Source organism: Lissotriton helveticus, chromosome 3_2, assembly GCF_964261635.1.
Source record: "Lissotriton helveticus chromosome 3_2, aLisHel1.1, whole genome shotgun sequence".
NCBI lineage: Eukaryota > Metazoa > Chordata > Amphibia > Caudata > Salamandridae > Lissotriton > Lissotriton helveticus.
In genome coordinates this window covers 355,114,821-355,128,772 of record NC_136062.1, presented here as the reverse complement: position 1 = coordinate 355,128,772, position 13,952 = coordinate 355,114,821, and the positions used below count along the sequence as shown (strand labels likewise).

Here is a 13,952-nt window from a genome sequence, read left to right as displayed (position 1 = left end):
TGGTGTGATCTAGAGAAGAATGTTTCTTCTAATATCAGGTTAATGTACACAGTGGGTGACGCCAAATGAAGATTTAAACATCCACAGCTGCTGACTAAGTCTGGATTTCAGGGTGAAATCCCATGATATATGGGACAAAGGATTTCTGCTCTACATTATAAGGATACTGGAAGTCACCTGGAGTTTTGTAGCCATATAGAGGAATGAGACTGAAGGCCAAGTTCCTTTAAAAGCCAGGCCATGGAACTCTTTAAGGCCAATTACTATATCCTTATAATATATGGTCGGGGTATTTTATTCCTTATAATACACAGTCATACCATCACCATTCTCATAAACAGCTTAAATCCTGAGGGGTTTATTTACATGAGGCCTGCGCAGCCAGAGCGTCACTTTTTTTGATGCTCCGGTGGCGCAGGCCTCTCAGTCATATCTATGAGGCGACACAAAGCTACTCTGCGTGGCTATGCATAGCCTCATAGCTATGGAGTAAGACAAAGCAGCGAAGTCGCTACCTTGCCTTTATCTGCCTCAAAGAGGCATTCCATGGGTGTTGCAGTGGGTGTTCCCATGCAGCAGCCAATCGATTTTGACGCTGCCCTAGATTGACAAAATCACCTAAACCCGAGGCAATGCCAAACTCTTACCCCTCTCCAGAGGAGGCGTGACGAGAAGAAATGTTTTAATTTCTCCTTGATTTTTCCTCTTTCCATTTGTGGCATGTGAGGACCATATCACGTGGTTAGGTCGACTGCTTTATTTTAACATGTTATTGAGTATCGTGTGCCACGTTGGGTTCATTAGCATTATTATCTAGCTACTTTTTAATGTACGACGGTATTCCTGTCACAAAAGGGCTTGCAATACTGCAGATAGAACGGGAGTGCGACATGTTCATCCACTTGGGCCAAATGTAAGAATGTTTACCATTAGTTGATGCTGTGCATTTTATTGCCAATTCGCTTCTTCCGCGTGCGCCCACTGCCTGCTGTGCAATCCAGCATCCTTCCTGTAATCACCCTTTGTGGTAACAGTGGGCGACTTAATTGATGAAAGGAGCCCAAGGTTTTGGTGCGCTGCCACAAGCTGAAATAGCGCTAGGGCTCTAGATACAGAACCGCACTGAAGTAGGCAGCAGTGTTGTCATCCTGTGTGTGGGTGGCTCTCTGTGTGTGTGGGTGTCTCTCTGTGTGTGTGTGTGGCGCTCTCTGTGTGTGGGGCTCTGTGTGTGTGTGTGGCTCTGTGTGTGTGTGTGGCTCGCTGTGTGTGTGTGCGTGTGGCTTGCTGTGTGTTTGTGTGTGTGGTTCGCTGTGTGTGTGTGTGGCTCGCTGTGTGTGTGTGTGGGGGGGGCTTTGTGTGTGTGGGGGGCTCTGTGTGTGTGTGTGGGGCTCTGTGTGTGTGTGTGGGACTCTGTGTGTGTGCGTGGGGCTCTGTGTGTGGCTCTCTGTGTGTGTGTGTGGCTCTGTGTCCACAAATACTCTCTACTACTCTCTAATGCTCACCTATTGCCATTGTAAATGACAATACCATTTATTTATGTTTAAAAAAAATGAAAAAAATTGTCATGAACAATGCCATTAGCTCTACCTTTAATAATGCCGAGACCATTACATTGTAAATGCTTGTTAAACATTTTCGACCCAGATTAGATTATTTCACCCTGCCAAGTAAGTGCTGTTAACTCTATTACAGACCTGAGTTGGAAATGTGAACTTCCTACAGCATGTCCAGACCCACATCAGACCCAGTAGAGGGAAAGGTTCAGTTGTTTCCAACGCTGGGGATCAGGGCAGGAAAGGCGAATTGAGCCATCACCATAAATTGAATTTTGCACGACTCCTGTGGTTTTCAAGAAAAACAGTTTTTTCTCTTTCTCTCTCTCTCTCTCTCTCTCTCTCTCTCTCTCTTTTTCTCTCTCTCAATATCTCTCTCTATCTCTCTCATTGTAGACATAACACTGGACTGATGCAGGTCTACACTCACTACTTTCTGGTCAGCTGTATTATGCTACCATTAAAGTCTACATTCATTCCATCTACTGCGTTGTTCCAAAATCTCAACATTTTCTGCTGTTTTTTCACTTATACTATATTCCTCTTTGGAGCAACATTGAGTAATTTTGCCTCATGATGTAAAGCTATGTGAATTCCAGCAGTCAGATCTGAGCCTTTACTTTATTGCTTGATTGCAGTACATGACGATGCGTGCTAATACACTTAAATGGAATTCAACTAACGCACATGATCAATCCCCTGCTCTGTGACCTACAGGTAGAGCCCAGCTTCTTGTATGATGGTAACAAATCTGGGAATCCTATTGGGTAAAGATTCTCTTATGGATCCACTCATTATAACAATAACTGAGCAGGATTTTACCATGCTTGGCTATTGGGGCAATGTTCTTGTACCTTGGCTTGCCTGAGAGGGAGGCATTGGCTTCCACTGGCTGCTCCTCCTTTTAGGTGAGGAGCGTCGCCCCACTTGTTTTGCAGCAGTGTGTGTAAGCGTAAAGTAAAATGATAACTCATTGTTATTATCATTGTATTTGTTCCTGCTGCGGCAGCTTGTCAGCTTGGCAGCAGGAGCAGGGCTGCTCTGCTCTCAGAGCAGGGGGAGGAGTGGTGGCACTACGTAAGTGTGCATGAATGTTTGCCCAGCCGTCTTGGGCCGGCCAAACAGCCATCCGCACTTTGCATGTTCTCCACCCAGGCTGCATTACACAGCCTGGTGAGGAACATCCCTAGGCTCCCAGTCCTTCCCTCAGACCAATCACAATGCTACATTGCAGCGTTGTGATTTGCTTAGGGGAGCCTGGGTGCTTCCGGGATGCTCTGTTCCTGTTCCTGTGCCGAGAAAGATGACCGTGAAGAGACGCAGTGAGACACAGCGAGGAGGGAAGTTTATTATTATTTTGTTTTAACCCCCCCTTCCCCCAACTCCCCCGCTCCCCGGCATGCCACACCCGATCTGTGCCAGCCGCCAATGTTGGTTTCTCCCGTTTGGATAGCACCGAAGATTGACATCTTGACCTTTTCCTGTACCTTCTACAGTGTCACTTGAGAGTAACAAATGTGGTTACATAATACCTTAGTGGGACTGTGCCGCTATGGCTAGGAGTTACCAACTTATTTCATCCTTTTCTTGGTTACTTGTACATCAATGAATTTAGATTACTTGTAGGAAAAATTGGCCTGGAGCCTTGAAAAAGCATCAGAAAGGTTAAATTATTTTGAGTCTTGTCAACCTATTTCACGATTGGAACTATTGCAGATGTGAGGGAAAACTTTATTCCTTCTGTCTCAGTTGCATAGTTGTATTGACTGTCAAATGTTGAAAAGCTACTCCATGCTTTCGACAACTCACAAGTGTTCATAGACATTTCGCTGGAGGGTAGTACTATTATTTGTAGTTGGCTAGCCTTCCGACATACAGTCGAATCATACTGCCCGGGGTCCCAGATGACTCTTCTGCCGAGGGTACATGGCCTCTTGTTTTTTTTCCCTAAATAAGAAGTTGTCAGGTGTTACTCTGTTATGGGGGGAAAAAGAGTCCAAGCTCTATGGTGTGATTTGAGATCGGGAGTCAGGCACAGTGGTTTGTGCGAGGCCTTGATGAAACGGATTTTCACCTAGTGGAAACTCAGAGGGTGAGGTACACTGAGCCCTGGTTTGTGGGAACAGTATGATTTTGGTATAATACTCCATGAGAAATGGCCTAACACCTTAAAAAACCCAGATAGAATAAATATTTTCTATTTGTGTGTGTAATCCATGACTACAAGTTCCTTTTCAAATAGCTCTATGTGTCCAGTCAAATCGCATACAGCTATTGGCATATCTATTGAGCTTACAACATTCAAGCGCTTACTCTTTTATCTGCTTCTTCACGTCGCCCATCCAATTAATACTTTCAAAATTATTTTTAATTTACAACCTAACTGTATAGTGCTCATCAATGTTGCTAACTCATTGCTATAATGTATCTGTCACAATTTAGGGAGTCATTGCTCAATTGATTATCGAACTGCCTTTAAGTTGCCTACTTAAAATATCTGCATATGTAGCTTTAAATTTGGTGATTTACACATCATATGACAAGTGTAAAAAAAAGAAACTTATCAGCGGTCTTGCAAATTGCAAATGTCTAATATCTGTTGTCTTTTAACAAGAGCCAATAGCATTTCTCTGCCAAGAGAATGCTTCCCATCATTGGGTTTTGATCAACATAGATTAGCACTCGCTGTCCGCCTCTTTGTAAACAGATTACCGGATGTATACTTTTCTCTCTTTAGGGATACTTCCTCCTTTTTGAGTCGATGCTGGATTCGGTGATCTTCGCGAAGGACAAATATTTGGCAGAAGGAGGATCAGGTTGGTGTGAAGTTATTCTGTGCTGGAAAATGGCTAATCTGATGCTGGAGGAACCACACGAGGCCTCCGCCTGTGAATGAGCTATGCATGACTGAGAGAGTCCCCACTAGAGATGAAAGATGCTGCCATTAAAGCCAGCTTCAAGGCATTCATTTACAATATTTGTAATAGGAATGCATTAGATCGGGTATTCAGACCTCGGAATTAATGATGTTTTCAGGGACATGGCATAAAGAACAGGCTTTGGAGCTCTATGTCTTTTAAATAAGATACATTTCATCCCAAAAGGTATAAATCACAAACTTTTTTTTTTATTCAAATCTATGCTAGGGTTCATTTTGCAAATGTGATGTTACATATTGAAATAGTATGGTTTATGATTCCAAGTTCTTTGCAGGAATACACTATATTGGCTTCTCATTAATGCAGTTTTGATATCCACAAGACTTAGGAGGTGTGAATTGGTACATCATGAACATTTTTTTTCTTTAATTTCTGTGTGTTACAGTATTTTTGTTCAGTTCCTTACAGCAAATGGGCAACCACAATAATCTGTAGCACCATAAATTGCTGGGATGCCTAAGTGATGGTATGCGTCGCAAACATTTAAGCCCATTTGAAACCTAGGAGTCTATCTTTCATTCATAAAATATGTTTTTGATACAGTTAGAGTAGACAGCTGACACATTTGCATGTACGCTGCTCATCAAGCTCAGTTCCACTTCGTGTGGGCCGATACCCTTTTCACGCCGTAGTGTTTCTTTTTTTGCGTTGGGTTTTCCCCACTCCATTTCCAGCCCCTAAAACTGACTCTGTCTTGATGCATGATTTTTAGTACCAGGAAGGCGTGCAGGTTCCTCAGTCACAAACTCCAGCTGATTACTAACTTCGTTGCGCTAGCGCTTGGCAGCGAGCTAAGACTGTTGCAAGCGTTCATTGTGTTTTAACCTGTACATTTTAAAAATTTGTGTTTCTTACTTGTACTCTGCTCACTCACTCCCCGGTCCACCGCAGCTACCTGTGCTGTTTGTTGTGGAGGGAGGCAAGCAGCACCAATTCCTGGTTGCTCCAGCATAGGCGGCCATCTTAGGAGGGTTGACGCGCTAGTCTACCCTTTGCCCTGACTACTTAAGGGTCAGAGCTCCTCGCGCTCGAAATTGATTACTAACTTCGTTGCGCTAGCGCTTGGCAGCGAGCTAAGACTGTTGCAAGCGTTCATTGTGTTTTAACCTGTACACTTTTAAAATTTGTGTTTCTTACTTGTACTCTGCTCGCTCACTCCCCGGTCCACCGCAGCTACCTGTGCTGTTTGTTGTGGAGGGAGGCAAGCAGCACCACTTCCTGGTTGCTCCAGCATAGGCGGCCATCTTAGGAGGGTTGACGCGCTAGTCTACCCCTTTGCCCAATCTATATAGTCCCTTGTTCGCCGCACAGCGGTGACGCGCAGCGGTAGCGCCTCAGACGCGCCGAAGAGGCGCCAAAGAGAAGCCAGTCTGCGCCAGTCCGCGTCCAGACGCTTCCTGCTGCCTGGTGGCCAGGTTCATTCGTTATGGCAGGTCTTCCGCTTTCTTACGATTTTCCCTCGCTTCGTGCCCTGTGTCCTTCTACTAGTCTGTTATGTGATCATTCGTTCCTCCCTACTCACATTGATTTCACCTCTAAAAACTGCAATTGGAGTCCTGCTCCCCGCCTCGCCCGTCCCTCACCTTCTGCTCAGGAATGGAGAATGTTCCTTTTAAATTGTAGGTCTCTCAGTAAACATTACACCGAACTACACATATTGATTGAAGAGCTTAATCCTCATGCTCTCTTCCTAACGGAAACATGGCTTCAGACAGATAATGATCCAGCTATTGTCTGGGCCATTCCACAAGGATTCACGTTAAAGAGATTGGATCGCCAGACTGGGAGAGGTGGGGGACTGGCCATTGTTTATCGAGACAGCTATAAATGCCGAATTACCCCCACTACATCTCCTACTTGCGAAAGTTTTCAATTTTCGCTAGAACTCTCCCCCACTACCACCTTTTCTGGCATCCTTGTCTATCGTCCTCCTGGCGCTCTTAACAATTTTATTATTAAAATAACTGATCTTGCGGCAAGTATCGTTTTATCCTCACCCAATTTCACTTTGTTGGGGGATCTCAATTTGCACCTAGATGATCCTCACGATACTGCAGCTAATTCTCTTCGCTCCAACCTTCAAGCGCTGGACCTTCATCAAAAAAGGCTTTCATGCTACGCATAATAGAGGTCATCTCCTTTACCACATTTTTAGCAATATTAATGACATTACGGTTGAGCCCTCTATTCCATTGCCCTGGACCGACCATTTTTTGATACCCTTTATTTGGCGTACAAACACCCTTCCCTCTACTCACTGCCTTGCTAAACATCAAGGTAGGAAATGGTCCTCTCTTTCCCTCCCTGAATGGGAAGCTGCCTTGGTTAGAGACCTACCTAGAAAGGCATTGAATGCCAATACAGCAGCTAACAACTTCGATGGTTGGATCTCTTCCACACTTGACATGGTCCTCCCCGTTCAAACTAATAAATTTACGAAAAAACCCAAAGCTGCCCCATGGTTTACACCCGCTCTTAAGACTATGAAATTAGCCTGTCGTAAATATGAGAGAGCTTGGAGACAGGACTACTCCCAACTTAGGAAGGATGAATACAGAGCCACCATCAGGCTCTATAAACAAGAGATAAAGGCGGCACAAGCCTCCTTCTACGGTAGCAAAATCGATGCAGCCGCCAATGCCCCAAGGGAAATTTTTAAAATCGTTAAATCCCTTATTTCACCTCCTGTTGAATGCCCTTCTACTGACGGCGCTCAAAACCGCTGCAATGATCTGGCCGATTTCTTTTCCCAAAAAATCCAAACTATATATTCCTCATTTAGGGATGCCAACAATGATTTGGAACTTCCTACCTCTACAACCCCTGATGCCTCGGTCTCTTGTAGGTTAGACATAATTCCACTCTTGGATGTTCCGGCCTTAGATAAACTGGCTGCTAAAATTACCTCTGGCTCTCCTAACGATCCAGCACCCCCCAGACTCTCATTTTGGCTATGGACGTGATTCGACCGGTCATATTGGACGTTCTCAACACTTCCATCTCCTCTAAATCCGTACCCCCTTTATGGAAGTGCGCGATGGTGAGGGCTTTGTTGAAGAAGCCCAATCTTGACCAGAACAACTTGGCGAATTACCGCCCTATCTCCTTGCTTCCTTGGTTGAGCAAACTGCTTGAGAGGCACGTAAATAACATCTTGACGAACTATTTGGAGTCAAATAGTCTACTGCGTGCCTCTCAGACAGGGTTTCGTCCTTTACACGGGACTGAAACCGCTCTCCTAGCGGTAACGGAAGAAGCAAGAGCAGTGTTGGATCGGGGTGGAAAAGTCGCCATTATCCTATTGGACCTTAGCGTCGCGTTCGACACGGTCAACCATGTCACGCTGTTGCAACGACTGGCGGACATGGGCGTGTCGGGCGCGGCCCTGGAATGGTTGACCTCATTCCTGGCTGACCGGTTCTTTCAGGTTTTTGAGGGCGAGGCAGTGTCCCCTAAACATCCACTCAGGTGTGGGGTTCCTCAGGGCTCCTCCCTGAGCCCCACTCTGTTAAATGCCTACATGGAACCTCTAGACAGGATAGTCCAGCCCTTCGGTGTGCGTATTGTCACCTACGCGGACGATACCCAACTGGTGGTCTCTTTAGACCACGCGGAGGGATCGTCCCACACCTTAGGCCCCTGTCTGGAGGCTGTCGCCAGATGGATGCAATATTCCTGTCTAAAACTCAACGGGGAGAAGACAGATGTCATTCTACTGGGTAATTCTTCTCCCTCTGTCTTTGCATCCATCTGACCACCATGTTTGGGCATGCCCCCCATTCCCAAGCCCCAAATAAAAAGCCTGGGGATTTGGTTTGATACAGCCCTGAACTTTTCGGTACAAGCCACAAAGATCGCGGCTACCTGTTTTGGGCTGATGAGGATGTTGCGGAAGGTGCTCCCCCTGCTTCCATTTCAGGCCAGGAGGATCCTGGTCCAGGCCCTTATACTATCTCGCCTGGACTACGGGAACGCCCTCTTTATGGGAGCCCCTTCCTTTGTTATCCAGAAGCTCCAAGTCACCCAAAACAGTGCGGCCCGCTTACTCTACAATCTTCCTCGCTGGCAGTCAGCAAGGAATGCCCTAAGGGAGCTTCATTGGCTCCCTATCGCGGCTAGAGTACAATTCAAGGCTATGTGTATCTTACACAAAGCCTTTCATCGCACTGGCCCTGCGATCCTACAGTCTTTGGTCACTCCCTACGTCCCGTCCCGCTCCCTCCGCTCCTATACCCTCCAGCTGGCTACTTCCATCAGAGTTAGGAAAACCCGTTGGGGAGGCCGCTCTTTTTCATATACTGCGGCCAAGCTCTGGAACACCCTCCCTCTACCCCTCCGGGGAACTATCAATCATCTCTCCTTCAGGAAAGCCCTGAAAACTCACCTGTATGCTAAGTCCTGCTGATCTGCCCTGAGCCCGCGCTAGTAAGTTTTCAGTCATAAGCGCTACGAGGCCTCCGGGTAGATAGCGCTATACAAGTGTAATTTAATAATAATAATAATAATCAGTCTTGCCTTAAACCACCACTACCCATGAGGATTACTCATTGTTTGGCCATATCCTTTCCTTTGTGCCTGGCTCATCATTCATAGTCAATCATGTAGTCGATTCCTGCTTCTCTCGTAGCTCGAGTCTCATCCATGCTGGTTGATTCCAAGACTAACCATGGTTCTTGTAAATCAGACATCACAAGAGGGTGAAGTGTGAGCCTTCACCTTGATTGCACTTTTGTTTCAGAGGTTCCTGGCCATCTTTTCAAGCACCAATACAAAAGTGCACAGAACATAATGAAGTTGCCTCTGCGTAAAAGCAATTATGGGTGATATAATCTAATCATTCCTAAGATCCGCAGAAACATTTGTTGCCACACCCACCGAGAATACACTTGTCTCTCACCTCCATCCTTCATGGTGGGCTCTACTTTAGAATATTCGCATGCAGAAGCTCTAACATAGCACTTACGCTACTCAAGAGGTCAAATGTGGTCTCTGGTGAATACACAACTCTCCATGTGTACCACAGTCTTTTTGCAACTTGGTGCTTTGTATCCAGTTGCCATGCAGCAATTCCCTAGTTGATTCTTTTTATTTTGGCTTTTCCTTTGCTGGGGATGGTGTTTTATAAATAGTAGCGGATGTGGGCAGATTCAGACACAGACATATGTGTTTGGTCTCCAAGTCTCATTGTACGCCCCAAGACATCGAGGTAAGACTGAGGTGCAGTGTTTGTTTCGTGAATCAGAAAAGTACAATAAAGAACATGCATTCAGCTATGAGCCTCGAGTCTTGCGTTAGAATTACTCTTGATTCTGTGATGGTGAAGCATGTGCCCTAAGTCACCCAATACTTGAAAAGTAAGCAGGCCCCCTCAAAGACATACATACATTCTTGGGGAAAGCTGTCCCCACCTGGTTATTTCAATCCTTACTGAAGTCCGTGTTCTGAGGATCAAAAAAGATACAGCAATGTTGGGGAATCTCCAAAAATGTTTTCACGTTTTCCCTCTGTGAGTGAACCTGCTCCTCCGTTGGATCTCCGTTCAGTTATTGGTGTAATACTTAATCCCTTAAATCACGTGCCCAACAAAGTGATGGAAGAAATGCTTGAATTAACTGAACTCAAGATACACCTCTCTGATGAAGTCCAACTAGGAGAAGAGGCCTTGCAGTTGGGTTGTACTGTTCTGTTGGTGTTGGACCAAGTCTGATTTACATCTGGTGGTCCTTGTCGGACGTCACATATTGGGTGCAAATCAGTGGTCTGGAATGGTCACCTAAATGAGTGACAGCAATGATGTCCAAAACATTCACAGTGTGTCAATTTTGTCTTTTCATCTGTTCAATGCTCTAAGTGTGATGGGTATGTCCACACATAGAAGCCATACCCTCTTTGCCGTAGAACTCCACCTGCCCCTCAGGGGTGAAGCCCTGCTCAGGTTAAACTGGCTTAGGTTGCTTGGGTTTCCATTTAGGGGTACCTGGCCTAGCGGTTCGGTCTGGACTGTTCCAGTGTGAGCTTAGTAAGTCTAATTTTCTGATCCCCGAGTGACCCGGCATAGTGGACAAAAAGTGACGGCTTCATGGCTTGGAGCAATTGCCAGTAGCTGAAACCTTTAAAGCATTCCACCAATCATCTTTGGGTTTTCCTTAATGTTGTATCTTTGCTTTGATAACTTTATTTCGGTCGTTGACCATAAAAGTGCAGATAAAATACATACAAGCACAATGATAAAATCCATTAATAAAACAGTTTAAAAAGTTATTAAACAGTAAGTTATCAAAAAAGAGGACTGATATCCCAGTTATTTCTTTCTAACAAAAGTAGTCCTTCTGCGCCACATACCATGTAGAAAGCGGGAAACCGAAACGACAATAGGAGGGGAAGTGTCATATGTTAAAACTCTACAGGCCTGTGCGCACTGTTTAAGTCCCAAGTACCTGCACAGCGGTGTCAACCAGCATTTCCGTATTTTACTATACGCCGGGCAGAAGAACAGGACGTGTGCAATATCTTCTGTACTGTTGCTGCAAGCTGGGCAGGTTCCCTCCTCTGAGTCGGCCCATTTAGAAGTCAATGCCCCAATGGGCAGGCAGCCATGTCTTAGTTGAGTGTATAATTTCATTGCAAGGGTAGGCTGCACTAAATCCAAGAATTCCTCTCTCTTGGGTGCAATTTTCACTTGCAAGAATTCAATGAACAGCCTTCCCAGAGTTGTTGAAGAGTATAACACTTTAAGGCTATAGTGTCTTATAGAGGCCAGCAACTCAGACCTCTGCAACCTCAGGCAACTCTCTTCAGGGGACTCCCACAGTTGAGGCAAGCCAATTTGGTAGGAGAGGGCCTTGATGTGAAGTAGCCAGGGAATATTTTTGTTCTTTATCCGCCCCATACTGCAACAAATTCCGCTCTGTAGTCTACAAGCTCCGGTACGGACCAGAGCCTTCTCCAGGAGAGCAGGGGTCGTGCAGCTATCAGTTCTTTAATAGACTCAAGACCCAGGTCTAGACGCAATGGTATCAAAGGGGTGCTTTTAGGTAAACCCACCAGATTTCTCATGAAGGCCTGCTCAACCTTTAGTAGACTCAGTGCATTCTTATGCCCCCAGAGTTCTACTCCGTACATAGCAGCTGTCCTTGCCTGGGTTCTATATATCTCAAGAACGGGGGCGGCTGGTTTGAATTGTGTTGTGTTGTAAAATTTGCCGATACCCCCTATGATCTGTGAGAGTCTCAGGGCGGATCTAGATACCTGGCAACCCCAGTCAAAGTTTTCGGTCAACATGACCCCTAGATATACAAAGGTTTTCACCCGCTCGAGTGGAATACCATTCAGGACAGGGTTCGGGCGGGTGCGCCTCGGGGGATTGAATATCATAAACTTGTTTTTTTCCAAGTTTATCTCCAATCCCGACGAGGCACAAAAGGTTGCAAACCCGTCCAGAACCCGCTGGATGCCCACCGATGTTGGGGACAACAACAAGGTGTCATCTGCGAACATCAGAGCGGGCACCCGGCCAGTAGCCAACCACGGGGCATCTCTGTCCCTGACCCCACCCAATTCATCCACCAAGCCGGTGACATAAAGGCTAAAGAGTGTAGGGGCCAGGGCGCAACCCTGGCGTACCCCCATGGATACGGGGAAACGGGTCGAGAGTTCTCCGTTCCTCCCGCAGCTCACCTGGGCGTAATTCCCTGCATGGAATCGAATCAGTACATCTAATAGGTAGGACGGGAGGCCTAGTTCTTCCAGCACCCTCCATAATCTCTCCCTAGGCACCAGGTCGAAAGCGGCCCGCAGGTCTACAAAGACAAGGTAGAGGCTGCCACCCTCTACTCTTGCAGTTTTCCAGAAGAGGACCTGCAGCCTGAAAATTTGGTCCAGGGTCGGGATGCCAGATCTAAAACCGGTTTGGAGGGTGGTTAATATTGCGTTTTCCTCCATCCACCCCAGTATTCTGTCTAGTAGGATCCGGCCCATTAGTTTTTGGGTGGTATCTAGAAGACTAAGGGGCCTATAGTTAGATGGAAGTAGCGGGCAGCCCTTTTTATAAATGGGGACGATCTCAGCTCCCAACTAGGTTTCCGGTAACTTGGAACCCCAAAGGACCGCATGGAACAGAACTGCGAGGTACGGCGCCCAGATTTTGGGCTGGGAGCGAAAGAGGTCACCAGGTAATTTGTCAAGGCCAGGGGCTTTATTTGGGAGCAATCTGTCAATAGCAGATTCCACTTCTCTGAGAGAAATGCTCTCTACGTTTTCAGAGGTGCTCGTTTTCCGGGCATCCAGATGACCCACCCGATAACCCAAGTCCGAGGCCCCTGGCAGTCGATGCTCGTGCGGGAGGTCTAGGGCCAGGGAAATCTGGAGGGCACTGTCTGCTTCTGGCATCTGGTCCTGGCATTGGGACGCGTAGGCGCTAGTCTTGGGACTTGTATAAAGGGCTGCAAAGTGTGCCTCCCATACTGAGGGAGCAATGTTCGGTAGAACAGCCTCTTCTCCCCTTTAGTGCCTGAATTAACTATGGTCCAAAATGATTTGGCATCCTTAGAATGGAGCGCACATCTCAGTTCTTCCTACCTTGCTTCCTCCCACTCTCTCTTGGCCCTGATGATTTCCTTTTTGTACAGCAATCTGATTGCCCTGATTTTTGCGTTATCTTTGGATTTGATTGCCTCGAGGAGGTCCCTTTTTAGTTTCCCACAGGTACGATCAAACCAGGGGTGTGTCCTAGGGGTGCACCGTTTATTTCCACTTACTGGGTAGAATAATTCCCCTAACTTCCCGGCTAGCTGCCTATGTATTTCTACGGCTTGCTGGCGAGAAGTCGGATCACCCATCTCGCTAATGCGAGGGATTGCCATCTGATAAATTTTCGCGAGCCGGGTAGGGGAGTCCACAAAATGGGGCCACTTAATCCTTCTTCTATTGTTTGTTACCATAAGAGGTGGCATCCCCATGGCAGAATTGGGGTCGGGGTTTGTTAGACCAAAAGATCCAGGCTTCAGGGTTAACACCAAGGCATTATGATCACTATCGTGCCTTGGCACAACCCTGAATTCCTTCAGCCTATCCCAATATTTTGCTTCCAAGATGAGATAATCAATGATGGAAGTCTGCTTTGCTTTATTATACGTAGCTAGCCCTGGGCAGTCGGGATCCAATCTCCCATTGCACGCCCGCAAAGATGTTGCAGGGGAGAAAGATTTTATTTGGAGCACCTATGTTGTATCAAACCTCATCTATCTTACTTCTATAATATTATGGACAATTGATTAGATATAAATGTTGATGTACTCCAAGCTGTTTGTTTTGCAACTTTGTTCTTCTGTCAGATAAAGTGTTACTTATATGCACACTTATTGCCCCTTTGGTATTTTTCCTGTACCTCATTCCTCCATGTTAGTAGAGCAATTTTTCCAAGATCTAAATATAAATTTGACTCTGATTTGGACTGTTGTAG

At 46.2% G+C, this 13,952-nt stretch overlaps 1 protein-coding gene across 1 annotated transcript in view; it reads left to right on the top strand.

The window, feature by feature from the left end:
• The window catches only part of PRMT3 (protein arginine methyltransferase 3), a 919,521-nt gene that overhangs the window by 429,877 nt on the left and 475,692 nt on the right, over positions 1–13,952 (top strand). The window contains exon 11 of the mRNA XM_078684663.1: positions 4,291–4,369. Coding sequence (XP_078540789.1) covers positions 4,291–4,369 — 79 coding nt within the window. The remainder of the gene's footprint in view (positions 1–4,290; positions 4,370–13,952) is intronic.